This window comes from Pan troglodytes, chromosome 1 (assembly GCF_028858775.2).
Source record: "Pan troglodytes isolate AG18354 chromosome 1, NHGRI_mPanTro3-v2.0_pri, whole genome shotgun sequence".
NCBI lineage: Eukaryota > Metazoa > Chordata > Mammalia > Primates > Hominidae > Pan > Pan troglodytes.
The window spans coordinates 114649877-114669164 of NC_072398.2; the positions used below are offsets into that span (position 1 = coordinate 114649877).

Sequence of the window (19288 nt, forward strand, 5' to 3'; positions counted from 1 at the left end):
TTTACTAATTTTGTCTTTTATGGTTCATGCATTTGGTATTTTGTTTAAGAAATGTTTGCCTAATCCAACATCACAAAGATTTTCTCTCAAGTTTTCTTCCAAAACTATTATAGTTTTACTTTATTTGTACTTTTAAGTCTGTAATTGATTTTGAGTTAAATCCTATATATGCTGTGAGGTATAAGTTGAAGTCTACTTTTTTCCATATGGATGTTGAAAAGACTACTTTTTCATTAATTGACTTTGTACCTTTGTTGAAAATCAGTTGATTAGGTATGTGTGGGTCTACTCTAGACATTCTGTTTTGTTCTCTTGATTTATGTGTCTGTCTTTGGTACTACCACATTGTATTCATTATTATGGCTTTATAGAAAGTCTTGAAATCAGGTTGTGTGAGTCCTCCAACTTTATTCCTTTTCAAAATTGTTGTGGCTGTTTTAGTTACTTTTCCTTTTTGTATAAATTTTAGAATCAACTTGTTGGTTTCTATAAAATCTACTGGGATTTTAACTGGGATTATAAATTTTGAGTGATTTGACATCTTCACAGTATTGAGTGTTTCAGTCCATGAATAATGGTATATCTCTCCATTTATTTATTTTTTTATTGGTGTTTCTACTTTTTAGCATACAGATCTTGTATGTATTTTGATAAATTTATATATATTTCATGTTTTTGGTAGTTCTGTATTTTAAATTTTGGTTTCCCATTGTTCATTGTCAGTATATATAAATACATTTGATTTTTTAAAAACCTTTAATAAAGACTTAAATTCTCAGTTGTCTCAGGACATTTTGTTTCTTCTAGAAAACTTTGTGATACTATCATTTAAAAAATGTGCTAAAAGGTACACAACATAAAATTTACCATTTTAAGTGTGCAGTTCAGTGGCATTAAAAACATTTGCATTGTTGTGCAATGTGCAATTGATTTTTCTTTTTTTCTTTCTTTCTTTCTTTTTTTTTTTTTTTTTTTGAGACGGAGTTTTGCTCTTATTGCCCAGGCTGGAGTGCAATGGCGTGATCACAGCTCACTGCAACCTCTGCCTCCCGGGTTCAAGCGATTCTCCTGCCTCAGCCTTCCACAATTGATTTTTATATTGACTTTTTACCCTGTGATTTTTCTAACTTCATTAATTAATTCTAGTAGCTTTAAAATATACTTTAATAGATTCTTTGGGATTTACCTTATAAACAATCATGTCATTAGTAAATAGAGATGAGTTTTATTTTTCTGTATAGAGAATGGTTATTTATTTATTTTTGTTCTTTTCCTGCTCCTTCTCCTGAGGCAGAGAATGGTTTTATTTGTGTGGTCCTTTTCTTTTTCTTGCCTTACTGCATTGCCTAGGACATCTACTACAAAGTTGAATAGTAATGGGCAGAGTAGGCATCCTTGCCTGGTTCCTGATCCTAGGAATTGCAGTGATAGCTTTATTCTCTTCCACAATCATGGCATATGGCTTCAAAAGTACTGTAATCCAAGAATGTTTATTATTTCTGTTGGTCTGCTCCTTTAACTCTCCACCTTTCGTACCCATAAGATTTTTGCCTGGTTTGTCCTTTCTGTGCCCTGGAACGAAGATAGTTGCTGGAAAAACTAGTCCCAGAGGGAGAGCTTTTGCTCATGACTTGGGAAGGAGTGGGATTTATGATTTGGACCTCTAGTCTCTTTCAGTCCCCTCAGCTCTCCTATATGCGTTTCACTCCTCTGCCTTGACTCTGCAGTCTGCTGCATACCCCATCCTCCATCTGCCTCAGCCTTACATACAAACAGTAGGTCTGGGCTCTTCCTCTCAAAGGTCACTCAGAGAGGTGCCTTTCTTCATAAAATCTTTGGGATTTAGATTTCCCCAGGAAGGATGGAACGTTCATTCTTGGGTCTCATCTTTTCCACTTGACCCAAAACTTCCTCCCCACAGAAATGTCTTTAAGAATCTTCTGAGCTGCTTCAACTGCTAACTGCCAGTTCTCTAACACTGAAATGTGGTAGGTAACTGGACATATTTGAAGGACATCTTTATGTAAGAGATATATGGAGTCAGGAGATAGCCACCTTCATATATTGCTCTGTGCCAAGAGAAATAAAACCGATTTCTTTTTCCAAAAGAAGGAGACAAAACAGGAGAGGGGGAAGGGAAGAAAAGGAGGGGGAAGGGAGGAGAAGGGAAAGGGGGAAGGAAGGGGAAAGGAAGGAAGAAAAGGAGGGCAAAGGGGGGAGGGAAGGGGGAAGTATCAGAACTCTATCTATAAAAAAATGCAAAGTTTTAAAACTTGGAAAGGAAAAATCAAAACTCCAAACCCAAGTTGCTTCACTGGCAAATTCTACCAAATATTTAATATCGATTATATGTAAATTTCTCCAGAAAAAAAAGAAGAACAATTTTTCAGCTCATTCTATGAGGCCAGCATTAATCCTATGTGACACACACACAGAGGTATTAAAGTAAAACTATAGATCAGTATCTCATGTGAGTATTGTAGATGCAAAAAATTCTCAACAATGTATCACAAAATCAAATCTAGCAATATATAAAAAGGGTAATACAGCATGACCAAGTGGGGTTTCTTCCCAAGAATGCAAGGCTGGTTTGATGTTCAAAAATCAACCAATATAATTCACTATGTCAACAGACTAAAGAAAAACATCATATAATCTTATTACATAACCACAGAAACATCTGACAACATGTAACGTCTATTCATGATAACGACTTGCAGCAAACTAGAAGTAGAAGGGACCTTTCTCAAGGTGATAAAGGGCATCTACAAAAAACCTATAGCTAACAATATTCTTTTTCTCTTTTTGTGTATGTTGTTGTTATTATAGATTTCAGTTTTATGCTGCAAATCCATAGTACATTGCTACCATTTTTACCTTAGGTGATCAGTTATCATTTAGAATTATTAAAAATAAAAGAAATGCCTTTTTGTCTTCATTTCAGTCATTTTTGTTGGTCTTTTCTTTTTGCAGGTTCAGGTTTCTGATTTTTCAGGTTTTTCAGGTATTTTATTCCTTCTGTGGAAACAGCTTCCTTTAACATTTTTTGTAGTATAGGTCTATTGGTAGTGAGTTCTTTTAGTTTTTGTTAGTCTGAAAATCTATTTCCACTATATTTTTGAAAAATTTTCTTTGGGTATAAAATGTAGGTTTACAGTTTTTCCTGTCAACACTTTAGAAATGTCACTGCATTATCTTATAGCTTGCATAGTTTGTGATGAGAAATCTCCTTTAATTCTTTATTCCTCTGTATGTAATAGGTCTTTTTTTTTTCATTTGGCTGCCTTTAAAATTTTCTGTTTATATTTTGTTTTGTATGAAGAGTCTGAGTGGTTTTTACTTTGTGTGTGTATGTGTCGGGCGGCGGGGGTATGAGTAGGACTATTTATTTTGCCTGAGGTTCTTTAAGCTGCTGGGGTCTGTGGGTTGATATCTTTAATTATTTTCTAAAAAATTCTCAGTTATTGTTTTTTAAAATATAGACATCCATCGACTTACGATAGGATTATGTCCTGATAAACCCATTGCAAATTGAAAACATCCTAAGTTGAAAATGCATTTAGTACACCTAACCTACCAAATATCATAGCTTAGCCTACCTTAAACATGCTGAGAACACTTACATTAGCTTACAGTTGGGCCAATTCATATAACAAAGCCCAGTTTATAGTAAAGTGTTGAATAGCTCGTGTAATTTATTGAATACTGAAAACGAATAACAGAATGGCCATACGAGCACTTGAAGTATAGTTACTACTGAATGCTTATTGCTTTCATACCATTGTAAAGTTGAAAAATCATGAGTTGAACCATCCTAAGTCAAACTGTCATAAGTTAGTGACCATCTGTATTTTTTCTTATCAATACTTTAAAAATGTCACTACATTATCTTATAGCTTGCATAGTTTGTGATGAGAAATCTTCTTTAATTCTTTGTTCCTTTATATGTAATGTCTTTTTATATATTGCAAGAGCCCCCTGCCCCACTTCTGGGATTCCAATTATATACATATACTAGGCTGTCATAGCTCTTGGACTCATTGTTAGATTTTGAGTTTAGCCAAATTTAAGTGCTTTTTAAAACAAAAAATGAGCACTTCTCAGAAGATAGAACAGAATCAGCTTCCTGTAAAGCCTATCAATCACAGTGATCAGGATACAGTTTAAAATTACTCAATGTATGAAAAAAATAGGGAAAATGATCCATTTTTTTTTCCAAAAGTCAATCAATGGTGACCTGTTCTAAGGTAACCCAGATACTGGCATTAGTTGACAAGGATGTTAAAGCAGCTGTTATTACTATGCCCAGTGACATAAAGGAAAATATTTCTGAAATGACCAAATAGATGAAAATCTCATCAGAAATGAAATAACATGGAAATTCTAGAATGGAAACTTCAGTGTCTAAAACAAAGTCATCGTGTTGACTGTTGTCATTGGAAGGATAAGAGTCAGTGAACTTGTAGATAGATCAGTGTAAATTATCCAGTGTGAAGAAAGAGAATTAAATATTTATTAAAAATGAATGGAGCTTCAGAAACTTATAGGACAGTATTCCAACATACATATAATTGGAATCCTGTATGAAGAGAGCAGATAGCTGTAAAAAATAGTTGAAGAAATAATGACTATATTTTTTCTATATTTGGTGATGGACCTGAATTTCAAGAAGCTAGGTAGATCCTAAACATGATAAATACCAACCAAATGTAGGCATATCATGGTCAAACAGCTGAAAGCCAAATACAAAGAGAAAAGTTTGAAAGTATTCATAGAGAAATGACACGTTATATGTGGAGGTACTTTAATTTGACTGATGACCGAACACTCATCAGAAACCACAGAGATTACTTTTTCAAAATTTCTTTAAAATTATGTGAATGCTTAGGCAAAAACCATAGCATTTTATATTGGGTTATAACATACATAGATGTAATACATGCAGCTGTGGAATAAAAGAGGGAGGGAGGAAATGGAACTACAAGATTGTAAGGTTTCTCCATTTTATATGAAGTTACACCATATTACTCTTAATAGTCTGTGAAAAGTTAAGGACATAATTAATCCCTGGGACAAACATTAAAGAAAAATATTGCAGACACGTATTGCTTAACCACCAATAAATAAACTGTAAATCTCTCTCTCTCTCTCTCTCTCTCTATATATATATATATATATATATATATTTTTTTTTTTTTGGGGTGGGGGGACAGAGTCTCACTCTTGTCACCCAGACTGGAGTGCAGTGGTGTGATCACGGCTCGCTGGAACCACAACCTCCTGGGCTTAAGTGATCCTTGCACCTCAGCTTCCTGAGTAGCTGGGACCACAGGTGCACACCACCATGCTTGGCTAATTATTTTATTTTTTGTAGAGGTGGGGTCTCTCCATGTTGCTCAGGCTGGTCTTGAACTCCTGGGCTCAAGAGATCTTCCTGCCTTGGCCTCCCAAAGTGCTGGGATTACAAATGAAAGCCACTGTGCCCTGCCTAGAAAATATTTAAATAAAAAAAACAGAAAGGAAGGAATAGAGGACAACAACGAAAAGCAATGGAAATGGCGAACAGAAAACCAAAAATAATATCATACACCTATATCCAGTAATATCAATAATGCCATTAAGTTTTAGTGAATGAAATATTCTAAGTCAAAGGCAAAAATAGTTAAAACGACATAAAAGCAAGACCAAACTATTCACAGTCTAAAAAAGACACACTTAATAGAGAGGTTGAAAGTAAATGAATGGGAAAAAAGATACATAGTATATGAACAGCAAGTGTAGAAAGGTTTAAATGACTACATCAATATCAGAGTATACTTCAAGATGAAAAGTATTGTCAGAGACAAGAGGAGACCTTTCATAATGAAAAAAAGGATCCATTCATTAGAAAGACATAATCACAACATTAAAACATAAGCAAATGTGTAGGCATCAAATAACAGAGCTTTGAAATGTATGAATCACAAATGGAAGAATTAAAAGGAGATTCCTTTTTAATTTTTTATTAAAAAGGTAATTCCACAAAGATTGTTGGATCTTTCAACATTCTTCTCTTCAACTGATAGAATAAGCAGACAGAAAATCAAAGATGATGTAGAAGTCCCGAATGACAGTATGAGCTATTTTAAATGAATTGATATTTATTTATAGAGCACTTTACTCAACAGCTGCTGAATACACTTTCTTTTCAAGTGCACATGGTATGTTTACCAAAAATAAATTGTATGCTGGATCATAAAACACATTCAGTCAATTTAAAAAGTTAGAAATAGTACAGAGTATGGCCAGGTGCAATGGCTTATGCCTGTAATCCCAGCACTTTGGGAGGCTGAGGTGGGTGGATTGCTTGAGCTCAGGAGTTTAAGACCAGCCTCGGCAAACATGGCAAATCCTCATCTCTACAACAAATACAAAAATTAGCTGAGTGTGGTAGCCTGTACCTGTAGTCCCAGCTACTCAGGATGCTGAGGTGAGAGGATTGCTTGAGCCTAGGAGGTTGAGTCTGCAGTGAGCTGTGATCACACTACTGCACTTCAGCTGGGGCAACAGAGCAAAACCCTGTCTCTCAAAAACAAAAAACAAGCACGATCTTTGACCATGATGGAATTAAATTAGAAATCAATAATAGACATCAGGAAAAACTTCAAATATTTGAAAATTAAGCAATATGTTTCTAAATAGACATCAAGTAAGCAATTACAAAGGAAATTGAAAATATTACAAAGTTGATTCTTTCAAAGTATCAACAGAATTGATAAGCCTTTTTAGCTAAATTGATCAAGAAATAACAGAAGACAGATTACCAATAGCAGGAGCAAATGGTATTGCCAGTATGAGGCTATCATTGCAGATTCCACATACATTAAATGCATAATAATGGAATATTATAAGCAGTTTTTTTGCAAAATTTAATAATGTAGACAAAACAAGGAAAATATTACAAAGTTGATTCTTTTAAAGTATCCACAGAATTGATAAATCTTTTTAGCTAAATTGATCAAGAAATAACAGAAGACAGATTACCAATAGCAGGAGCAAATGGTATTGCCAATATTAGGCTATCATTGCAGATTCCACATACATTAAAGGCATAATAATGGAATATTATAAGCAGTTTTTTTGCAAAATTTAATAACATAGACAAAACAAATTTTCTAAAACTTATTGAAACTGAGTCAAGGTAAAGCAAGAAGTATGCCATTTGTAGTATTAATTGAATTGGTAATAAAAAGCTATTTCACAACATTAACTCCAAGTTAAATGGCTTTATTGGTGAATTATATCAAATAAGAAAGAAATATCATTCTTCCCCAGAGGAATAGGGAACATTTTTTTTTTTTTTTTTTTTTTGAGACGGAGTCTCGCTCTGTCGCCCAGGCTGGAGTGCAGTGGCGCGATCTCGGCTCACTGCAAGCTCCGCCTCCCGGGTTCACGCCATTCTCCTGCCTCAGCCTCCCGAGTAGCTGGGACTACAGGCGCCCGCCATCACGCCCGGCTAATTTTTTGTATTTTTAGTAGAGACGGGGTTTCACCGTGTTAGCCAGGATGGTCTCGATCTCCTGACCTCGTGATCCGCCCGCCTCGGCCTCCCAAAGTGCTGGGATTACAGGCGTGAGCCACCGCGCCCGGCCAATAGGGAACATTTTGCAACTCTACTTCAGAGGCCAGCATAGCACTAACATCATAGCCTGAAAGGCAATATAGCAAGAGAAAATTACAGACCAGTATACTTTTTAAATACATTAGCAAGAGTCCTGAACAAACTATTAATATTTGTAAAGCATAGCTAGCAATAATATAAAAGATATACATATTATATATAAGAATATAAAAGATAAAAGATATATAAAATATCTTATATTTTTATATAATATAAAAGATAATATATCAAGAAAAATTTCTTTTATTGTAGGAAAGCAAAGTTAAACATTTGAAAAAGCAGTTAATGTAATTAATCATATTAATCAACAATAAAGGAGAAAAATCATATAATTATTGCAATAAATTTAGTAAAAGCATTTGACAAGATGCAACACCCATTCATGATTAAAATCACTCAGTAAACTAGTACAGCGTGATTATTCCCAATCCAAAAACCTGAAATGCTCCAAAATCCTAAACTTTTGAACACCAACATGGAGTGCAAGGGAAATGCTCATTGTAGTGTTTAGGATTTCAGATTAGAGATACTAAACTGGTGTAATGCAAATAATTCAAAATTAAAAAAAATCCAAAATTGGAAACATTTCTGGTTCTAAGCATTTCAGATAAGGGCTACTCAACCTGTACTAAAAGGTAATTATTATTTTTCATTCTGATAAGGGACACCTATGAAAACTCTACAGCAAACTATATGTTAATTATAAAATATTAAAATGTTTTTACCCAAGGATCTGGAATAAAGGAAGGTGTTCCATTTTCACTATTTACATTTAACATTGTAATGAAAATCTTAGCATTGCAAGAAAGCAAGAAAAATACCTTGTTCATATTCACTTATATAGTTTTTTTGCTAGATTCCTTTTGATTTCTGAGATACACAGTCATATTGTCTGCAAATAATGACAGTTGTATGTCTCCTTTTTTTCTAAATTCTGTGTAGCTAGGAATGCCGTCGCAATACTGATTCGTTGTAGTCATTACTGCACACACTTTGCAGTTTGCACTGATGGTCCCACTGATACTGGATACTGTCCTTAAAAATTTTTGGAAATGAGATGAACTTGCCACTACCTATTAGCTGAATTGCTAAATGGATTCCCCACCGTCTCCTGTCTCTAACTTCCCCTTACCTAACCTAATTTGCATACTACCTGAGTAACAAAAGAAAGGCCGTGTTGCTTACTACCTTAGTTGCAGAGGAGGCTTGGAAACGTGATTATATGGCATTTGCAGCAGCTTTAAGGTAATAGATGGAATGGAGTTTCTTGTTTGTCAGACAGGTAGAATGACAGTTTCCATAGAAAGTAGAGGGAGTACTTTCTAAAGAGGTCAAAAGCTGTAAAAGAGATCATCTGAGGGATCTATTTACTATTTCCTAAGATTCTCCAGACTTGACACTTATATTAAACCACAGTATTGTGAAACTATTTATTTAGACCACATTGTTTTATCTCCCTGTGTTTATAGAGCTATATCACGATTTTCTGTCTGTAATAGTCTCTCACCCTTCCACATTCTTTGCCTGGTAGAGACTTTCAAGACCTTACTGAGGTTAATTTATATGCAATAAAATGTACCTATGTTGTATGTATAATATGTAATTAAATGTATACTTTGCATTTTAACAAATGTGTGATAAATTGTTAGAATATAAATTGATACTATCTTTTCAGAAAATAATTTGGCTGTGTGAAGTAAATATTTAAAATTTAAAATACTCTGACCCAGCGACCCACTTCTAGGAATCTATTATCTAAAAGTAACAGAGTAGATACACAAGGGTATACTCAAAAGGATGTTTAATTGCAGTACCATTTGTAGTAGAAAATATTTGAAAAAGACCTGAATATTCATCCATAGGAGAGTGACTGAATAAATTGATATATCTGTTACCATAGGATAAAATTCAGCTATAAACCTAAATTTATATATTTTAACTAGGAAAAATGTGCTTGATATATTCAGTGACTAAAGCAAGTTATAGACCAGTACTTGGTTACAGCTGTGTGTGTGTGTGTGTGTGTGTGTGTGTGTGTGTGTGTGTGTGTATCCATTCAGTCAGCTAGTCATCACAGTATTTTGCCAAGAAATAATGGCACCTCGGACTAAGATGGTGTTGTAGAGATGAGAGATATAAATGATTTCAGGGTATTTTGGAGATAAATTTAAAAGGATTGGGTGATACTTGGAGGGGGGTATAAAACAGAAGGAATTGCTTTTGTCTCTCAGGTTTCTGTTTTTGGTGCTAGATTGATGGTGGGATAGTTATTAAATATCAAATGCTTAAAGAATACTAGATTAGAGGGGGAAGATCATGAGTTAATTTTAGGTATTTTGAGTTTGAGGAGTTTTTTTATATTTAAGCAAAAATAAGTAGTAGAGAGATGTAATGGGTCTGGTGTTCAATGGAGAAGTATTGACTGGAGATATAAGTTTGGGAGTCAGTTGCTGGGTAGCTGATAATTGAAATCAAGCACATTGTGAAATTGTCCAGAGAGACAATTTAGGATAGGAAGAGAAAGGGGCCTAGAATTAAGCCCCAAGACATACAACATCAAAGGCCAGATAGATGAGGATAAACCAAAGGAAGCAGGGAGATTATAGGATTATTGAACACAGAGGAAGAATGTATTTTAAGGAAGAACTCGTGAATAATAACAAAATGCTTTTGCTCACATGTGTGGTCAATCCTTAATAAGATCTATTTCAGTGAAATGATGGCAGCAGAAGCCATGTTGGAATAGGTTGAGGAGTGAATAGAAAGGAGAGGATATGGATATAGTAAATTAGACAATTTTGTAAAACTGGAAAAGTTAGTTGTGTTATTATGTCAGTAGCAGCCAAACATGGAATAAAAATCCAGCTACTTAATTGTATGTTATGTATAGAAAAAAAGGATGGAAATACATAAAAACATTAATGTATTTCGTTCAAGATAGAGGAACTGTTTATGATTTAAACTTTTTTATTTTTTCTATTTTTGAAACTAAGCAAATATTTTGTAATAGATAATAAAATATGGATTATTGGCCTTGCGCGGTGGCTCATGCCTGTAATCCCAGCACTTTGGGAGGCCGAGGCGGGCGGATCACCTGAGGCTGGGAGTTTGAGACCAGCCTGGCCAGCATGGTGAAACCCTCTCTCTACTAAAAATATAAAAATTAGCTAGGCGTGGTGGCAGATGCCTGTAATCCTGGCTACTCGGGAAGCTGAGGCAGGAGAATCACTTGAACCTGGGAGGTGGAGGTTGCAGTGAGCCTAGATCACGCTGTTGCACTCCAGCCTGGGCAACAGAGTGAGACTCCGTTTCAAAAAAAAATGTATATGGATTATTTATTTTTCAGAAGTCTAGTCAAGAGACAGAATCCATCTAGTTACTTGAACAGAGAAAATTTAATATAAAGATTAATTAGGTATGAAGTTGTTAACTAGGTAAATGCTAGATTAAAAAGAATACTCTGTAGGAATCATAGAGGTGGCTCCTACAGGAAGCAAACAGGGTTGACATAATATGGGGAAGAGGTTTTAATTAGTAAAACTTAGAAACCTTAAGAGGAAGGGGTATCCGAAGCTGAAACTCAGACCCCTGAAGAGAGTGGGCTAGCAGGTTATTGCTGGTGCTGATGTCTTTGGGGTGGGTGATAATGACTGATGTCTTTGAGGGTGATAAAACTGGTTCTACAAGTATTGGAAAAACTTCCAAATGGATCCAGCTGCTGCTATAGGAAGGGACTCCCCTTGCTGATGTGAAGGCTTAGAAAAGCAATCCAGCACTGGGGCCTGAGCATATTCCTGCACATTTGTGCTGGAAGTACCAGGAATGCAAGTCCCTGACTGCTCTTTATCCATATAATCACAATTGTGCTTGTAGGGATGAGGTAATGTCTTACCCTGGATAAACAGGCTTACTTTCGCTTACTATAGAAAAGATACCACAAGCTGAATGTTCTCCTATAATGTAACCCACTGTGTGTACAGGCATTCATCATGGGCCCTGTGCATCATCCCAGTGTGATTGGGGTGGAGGTGGGGCATGTATAGTCCAATGCAAATGAACTTGAAGCTTTGGCTGCTACTTTGCTATAAATAATAAAGCCTTTTATCTCTGACCCAGTAGTCTTGTGTCTTCTGCCAACATTTATAAAACTGTGAAAGGCTGACTTATTAGCTTGCAAATATAATAAAATCTTAGATTTCATTATGAGTTTTAAAATTATTATTTGCAGGTTCATTTTAAGAGGGAAGTGTGTGTGAATGTGTTTCTGTCTCTTTGTGTTAACCCTCAGTTTTGCAGTGACCTTCACTTGGTCCTGAGGAACAGCCATCTAGCCTTTAAGGGTACTTGTGCTCTCTCAGTGATACTGAAAAATTTATCCAGAATGAAGTATAGAGAGTCAAAGAGGGAAAATAAGCAAAAGAGTTGAGAGATGAAAATAGATTGAGAGGTTTCAGAGAATATTTGGCAGAAGTCTCAGATGAGTTTAATGGAACAAATAATATGTGAAAAGATAAGAACAAAGAGGAAATATTAAAAGCTACCAAAGAGAAAGGGCTGATTACTTAAAAAAGAATGACAGCTGACAGTGGAGTTCTCAGTAGTAATTGAAGTCAAAAGATTTTAGAGTAGTATCTTTAAACTGCTGAGATAAAATAGCTACCAACCCAGAATTTGAATCTGTCATTCAAGAGGGAAGGTACAAGATAAAAGACAAAGAGGTATACACATCAATTAATAAAATATTTTTGAGGAATTTAAATATTAACTATAAAAATTAAGATTAGATAATGCAAGGTGTAGGAGTGTGTGTGCATATGTGTGTGTGTGTGTGTGTGTGTGGTCAAGAACATGGACTCTAGAGCTGGACTGTCTAGGTTTAAATTCAGACTAACTGCTTAACTACCTGTATGACCTTGGGAAATACATTACTTATTCATTTTATATCAGTTTTTCTACTCTGTAAAATGGGGGCAAAATTAATACTTATCTCACTGGCTTGTTGTGAGGATTAAATGAGTTAATATGTTTATCATCATCATCATCATCATCATCATTATCCCAACATTTTTGTAGAACATATTAAAAAGTCCTTAAAGCCCTTGTATATTAATATCACATATTAGGGGGATAGAGTTGGTATGGAAATGGGAGGAGATAATTTGTTTATTTTAAATCTCTGCACCTTTTGTCTTAATTTATTCAACACTTGTTGAGCATCTGCTATATGCTAGGCACTGTTTTAAGCATTGAAAACAAACAAATTTAAAACAAACAAATTCTTGTACCCCTATGGCTTATGGTTTACTGTGGGGTAATAGGCAATAAATAAATAAGATAGATAAGTGAGAGAGTATGTATGTATACACATACACAGTCATGTACCACATAACTGTGTTTCAGTCAACAATGGATATGTTGGTGGTTGCATGAAATTATAATGGAGCTGCAAAATTCTTATTTCCTAGTGATGTTTTAATGATCCTGACCCTGTGTAGGCCTAGGCCAATGTTTGTGTTTGTGTCTTAGTTTTTAACAAAAAAGTTTAAAAAGTAAAAAAAAAATTTTTAATAGAAAGTAGCTTATAGGATCAGGATATAAGGAAAGAAAATATTTTTGTACAGCTGTAAAATATATTTGTGTTTTTAAGCTAAATGTTATTATAAAAGAGTCAAAGAGTTAAAAAGAAAAACCCTAAAAAGTTTATATGGTAAGGTTACAGTAAGCCAAAGTTAATTAATTATTTTGAAGGATAATTATAAAAAATAAATTAGTGTAGCCTAAGTGTACAGTGTTTAAATCTACAGTAATGTTCAGTAATGTCCTAGGCCTTCACATTCACTCACCACTCATCCTCTGACTCGCCAGAGAATTTTCAGTCCTGCAGGTTTCGTTCATGGTCAGTGCCCTGTACAGATATACCATTTTTAATCTTGTATTCTGTATTTTTACTGTACTTTTTCTATGTTTAGGTAAACAAATACTTACCATTGTGTTAAAATTACCTACAACGTTCGATACAGTAACATGCTATATAGGTTTGTAGTATAGGCTGTACCATATAACCTAGATGTGTGGTAGGCCTTACCATCTAGGTTTGTGTAAGTATACCCTATGATGTTTGCACAATGACAAAATTGCCTAATGATGCATTTCTTAGCACTATCTCTGTCATTATACATGATGGAACATACACTGTTAGCAGTAAGCACCAAGGAGAAAAATAAAGTGGGATGGGGCATAAAGGATTTTAAATTTCAAATAGGATGGTTAGGGAGTCCATGAAAAGGTAACATTTGTGTGAGACCTGAAGGAGAATAGTGGGTGAGGATATTTTTTGTAAGAACGTTTAATAGGCGTAGCAAATAAAAAGACAGTGAAACGAAAACATACCTGGCATCCTTACAGAACAACAAAAGAGGCCAGTGGAGCTAATGTAGAGTGACTGAGGGACAGAGTGAATGAAGGAGAGTGCATGAAGGAGGGGGTGAAGCCATAGAAGGTAATGGGGATACATCTTTGATATAGGTATATACCCTTTTTAAGGACTGTGGCTTTTGCTCTGAGATAGGGAGCCATTTGAGGGTTCTAAACTGTTGACTTCTATTTAACACTCCCACATTGACTGCTAGATTGAGAATAGGCTGCAAAAATATTATCTTAGTAACTTAAGTACTCTAATAGAGAAAACAAGCATAAGAAGCATATATAGATCCTAATGTCAGTTCCCTCCTCAAGAATCTACAGTGGTTCTGTGTTACCTATTGTGTTGTCTTACTTTTTTTTTTCTCGCTCTGTTGCCCAGGCTGGAGTGCAGTGGCGTGATCTGGGTTCACTGCAACCTCCGCCTCCCGGGTTCAAATGATTCTCCGGCCTCAGCCTCCTGAGTAGCTGGGACTATAGGGGCGCACCACCACACCTGGCTAATTTTTTGTGTTTTTAGTAGAGATGGGGTTTCACCATGTTGGCCAGGCCAGCCTCAAACCTCTGGCCTCAAGTGATCCACCCACCTTTGCCTCCCAAAGTGCTGGGATGATAGGGGTGAGCCACCACGCCCAGCCTAACTTTTGTTACTTATACTTTAAAGCTCTTTGTGTTAACAGGATATCATGAAAAAGCCACTCATAAATTGCTGGTAGAAGTATAAATTAGTAAAGCATATATGGAGGGCAAATTGGTAGTAACTTACCAAAATTTCAAATGCTTATACTGATTGAGACAACAAATTCACTTCTGGAATTTATCTTAGATAGCCATATACTGTAGAAACAAATTAAATGTCCATTAATAGAGGACTGAGTAAATAAATTACAGTGTATCCATAAAAGAGGAAATTCTGCAGCCACCAAAGAGGATGAGATGGTAGTCCTTTGTAGGCTGCTTTGGAAAGCTCTCCAAGGTACAAAACAATATGTTAAAGTAACAAGTTTAGAATGTGTGATATTCTGTGTTAGAGAGAGACAAAGACTCTGAGTGTGTGTAAATTGCAACAGAATTTCTGTTTTTGTGAGGTTTGGGAATGAGGATTTTATGTGACATGACCAGGAACCATGTATACCATGGGACTGATTTGGCACAAAATACAAAGAAGCTAACAGGTGGTTGCATTGTAAAAGGAATTGTGTGGCTGAGGGACAGAACTGAAAAAGAGACTTAATTTTTTACTTTTGATACTTTTTGGATTTTGTATTATTTGCCTGCATTGCATACTGAAAACTAATTTGCTGTTGCCTACCAAAATATTTTTCTGAAAATAGGGAAGATAAGTCTAAAATATATTGTTAAAGAGTTTATATATTTATAAATTAAGATTTATATACTATGTAAGGGATTTTTTCTCAATGACATTAGGGTGTTGTTTTCTTTTAGACCTGTCTACTATAACTGTTTATATGTTAATTGCTATTAATGATACAATATTTTTAGTTGAAAATTAGACAATATATTATTGGTTTATTCTGGAAGTGAATTGAGCATGCTTTCTATTTAGAAAAAGTTCATAGGTCATTTTATCAGTTTTAATTTTATATGTAGAAAAGATATGATACAAAATGTGTGATTAACAAAGATATAGTATTAATATTAGTTTCTAGATAAGAAAGTTGATTTCTTTGTCTTTATGGTAAACAGAAGCAATACTGTTTGCTCTATAAGGTAACTTGTCTTTACTAACATGTAAATGTTAATAAAGAGAGAACTGATTTTACATTTGCTTTTCCTAATTAATGAGATGAATATGAGAACATTATTACAACTTTGACTTTAAATTATAATGTTTTTCTTTGGCGTTTTGATGTTAAAGTAGATATTGAAGGAAATGGTAAATTGTAGATGTGTGAATATATCTAATTAAAAGTTCTGCTAAGAAGCTTGTGCCTTGTTGAGGGAACTTTGGAACATCTTAATGAGGGACAGTGAATGAAGGAGAGTGCATGAAGGAGAGAGTAATGGGGATGCGTTACCTCTATGATATTTCCTTATCTACTTGTACATATTTCTCTCTAATATTTTCTATCCCCAGTAATGTTGGTATGCTTTGTTATAATATAATCTCAACTCAAAATTTTGATTCATTCCAGATCTTCAACTACTTATTATGTTATTAGAAGAATCTAATAATATTTTTATCAAAAGTATTTGGCTGCAGTAAAAAGATGGAATTTTAAATAACTAGTCAATTTGGAGACCATTTGAGAGGGGATAGGCTTGATGCATATAAGAGAATGTGCTACTTTTCCTAATAGAACATTATGACCCAGTCACAGTTTGGAATCTGTAAGTCAGTGGTCTCTAAAGTTACGTACACACACTTACCTATTGGGATGTACTAAGAAAATAGTAGAAATTTTTCTATATACATCTTGATAATACTACATGCTAAGGAAATAGTAGAAATTTTACTATCTATATGATTTTAAAAGTTTGGAAACCACTGATATTTAGGCAATTATTTTTGGATACCAAAAAAGCAGCAATTGGAACTGACAAATGAAGCATTTATAACTCTCAAAGTAAACTTAGTATGTGAACTCAAATGTTTTCTTTCCTTTTTTATCATATGATTAAACCTTGATGGAAAATTTTGAGACATAACATGTTCAGAGTAATTTAAGGGCATTTATGCAAATTGAGTTACCTCTTTCTTTTGCTTATATTTTGAACTAAACCTGTTTACCTTGGATGAAAAGTCCATAGCCTAATGTTTCTTCTTAAATTTTTTGCCAGATGAAAATAGACTATCAACACCAAAACTATGTCCTTCCTTTTCAATTAATTGTTGTTTTAGGCCTTTTGCATGGTTAGCTTTCCTTAGTATCCAGTTTGCAAACATGCTCTCTGATTGCCAAATGCTGCCTGGTACCAATGAGATGCTTTTTCCCACCCTGTGCTCCCGTGTACCCGGTACCTTGTGCTATGTATACTATGAGAGAGAGAGCAATAAGTAAATGCTTACTAATGGCTATAATTTATGAATATTCATGTTTTAAATCTCAGATATTCAAGACGAAAGCAGTGCAATTGGCTGAGAAACTCCTTCCTGCCTTTAACACACCTACTGGGATTCCTTGGGCAATGGTGAATTTGAAAAGGTAACTCTATGTGGGTATTCTTATTCTGGAAGAATTATTTTGACCTTTTTAGTCTTAGAAATTTCTAATGAGTCACCCCCACATTTTTTTAAAGACATATTTTCTCTCTATATATAATCTTTGTTTTCTTTTGTGTATATGCATAAATGTGTTTCTTTAAAACATTTTCTGATTTTTAAAATAAGTCCTTTGAAACAGGTTAATTGTCTTAACTTCATTGCAGTTTTTACTACTCGTTTCTCTAAGTCTAGTTTTCTCTTCCTCACCTGTATGGTATACAATATTTGTTTCTTTTATTTGCTTATTCATTTCCATTTAGTGCTAGAATAGAGTCAAAGTACATCCTCCCTCTTTTTCTTTTTATATACCACCTCCTGATCTTCTAAGTGAAAATAGAAAATAATATACCTAGAAATGAGGGCTTCCTATTGCTGAATGTCATATTAAAGATAAAGAAAGACATAATTTATGATGTTGACTGCGGGGTTTTTATTATAGCATCTACACTAGTGAAGTTCAAAGTGAACTCTTAAGCATCAATCTTTATAATCTGTTTTATTCTAATCGAAAACATTGGTTTTTTTACTTAGAAATAGATGAAATGTTTTCTTTGGACAACTTTATAAATTATGTAAAGATATACAATTAACATTTGAATAATGTCAACATATTTGAACTTGCATTTAAGTAATTTGTGCTGACTGAAATTTGTTGTGCTCATTTTTTCTCCTAGTAAAATTTATTCATCATAATGTTGGAACTTGGAAATTACCTAAAAATTTGATTGTTGTTCTCTTTGCACTCAGACCCTTTAGAATAAAAGTTAGGAACATTTATTTTTCTGGAGATGTGAATCTATGACATTATTTTTAAAAACAACTTGACTTTAGTAAAATTTTTCTAATTGAAGAACTTTATTGAGTTTAGATTTACATTGAGATGTCAGCAGCATTTAATACTGAACATTAAATCTAACTTTACTATCTCTGATTTCATGCACTATGTATAGTGCAGATTACCTCTTCGGTGAGGAAAAAGCTGGCTGGAGTTCCAGAGCAAGCTCCATGGAAGGATATGGCCAAGTGATGTTGTGTATACGCTTGTTCTCTTTCCTTAGTTTTGTGACAGATTTTGTGATATTTCCTTCAGGATCATCGTCAGAATCAGACATTATTATCTACTTAGATAATAATTAAAACTTAATTCCGACAGGAAGACAGACTGGAGGCTCTTTTTTTGTCTACATAGAGGAAAAGAACTTGAAAATCAAGATTAAATTGCAGAACTTCTAATTTAAGATTGAGATTAAAGTAAAAAGGTTTCCAAGGACCATATTGTGAGCTTTTTATAAGATTAATTTTAATTTAATTTCTTTGGTATGTAAACAAATACATAATTTTACTTGAGTTTTTATATCATGTATGTAATTATTTACCTATTTAAAACTTTTTAAGTAAATTTTTTGCAGAGAAGGGATCTTATTTTGTTGCCTAGGCAGATCTCGAATTCCTAGGCTCAAGTGATCCTCCTACCTCAGTGCTGCGATTATAGGTGTGAGCCACTGCACCTAGCATTATTTACCTGTTTTTGAAAAATTTTTTTTTTTGGCTGGGGTCTACGCATTTCCCACACAGAGGCCTTCCCTTAGTCTTGATGACTGAAAGCCAACCCATCTTAATAATCTATCATATTTATCTTCTACAATATGATACAGCAGACAGAAACAAAAGCAGAACTTTTTTTGTAATGTTTATTTGGTTTATCACTTTAATGGCTTGCTTTTCTGCTTCTTATCTTTCTCACTCAATAATACTCCATGGAAATACGATTCCAGGTTACTCAATAAAGATCTAAATAAATCTTTGTGATGAATACCAAGTGAGAAATGGGATAGTTATACTATAATTTATTCATTAATTTTCATATCAGTGGTATTTGTTTCCATTATTTTCCTACCACAAACATTGCTACAATAGCATCCTGTTATACATGTTCTTGTGTAGTAGGAATTTTATTTCTTGGAAAATGGTTCTCAAGAATA

The 19288-nt window shown here is 34.3% G+C and overlaps 1 protein-coding gene across 1 annotated transcript in view; it reads left to right on the plus strand.

The window, feature by feature from the left end:
* MAN1A2 (mannosidase alpha class 1A member 2) overlaps window positions 1-19288 on the plus strand; it is a 157300-nt gene that overhangs the window by 55632 nt on the left and 82380 nt on the right. The window contains exon 6 of the mRNA XM_513685.8: window positions 17153-17247. Within this exon, the coding sequence (XP_513685.2) occupies window positions 17153-17247 (95 nt within the window). The remainder of the gene's footprint in view (window positions 1-17152; window positions 17248-19288) is intronic.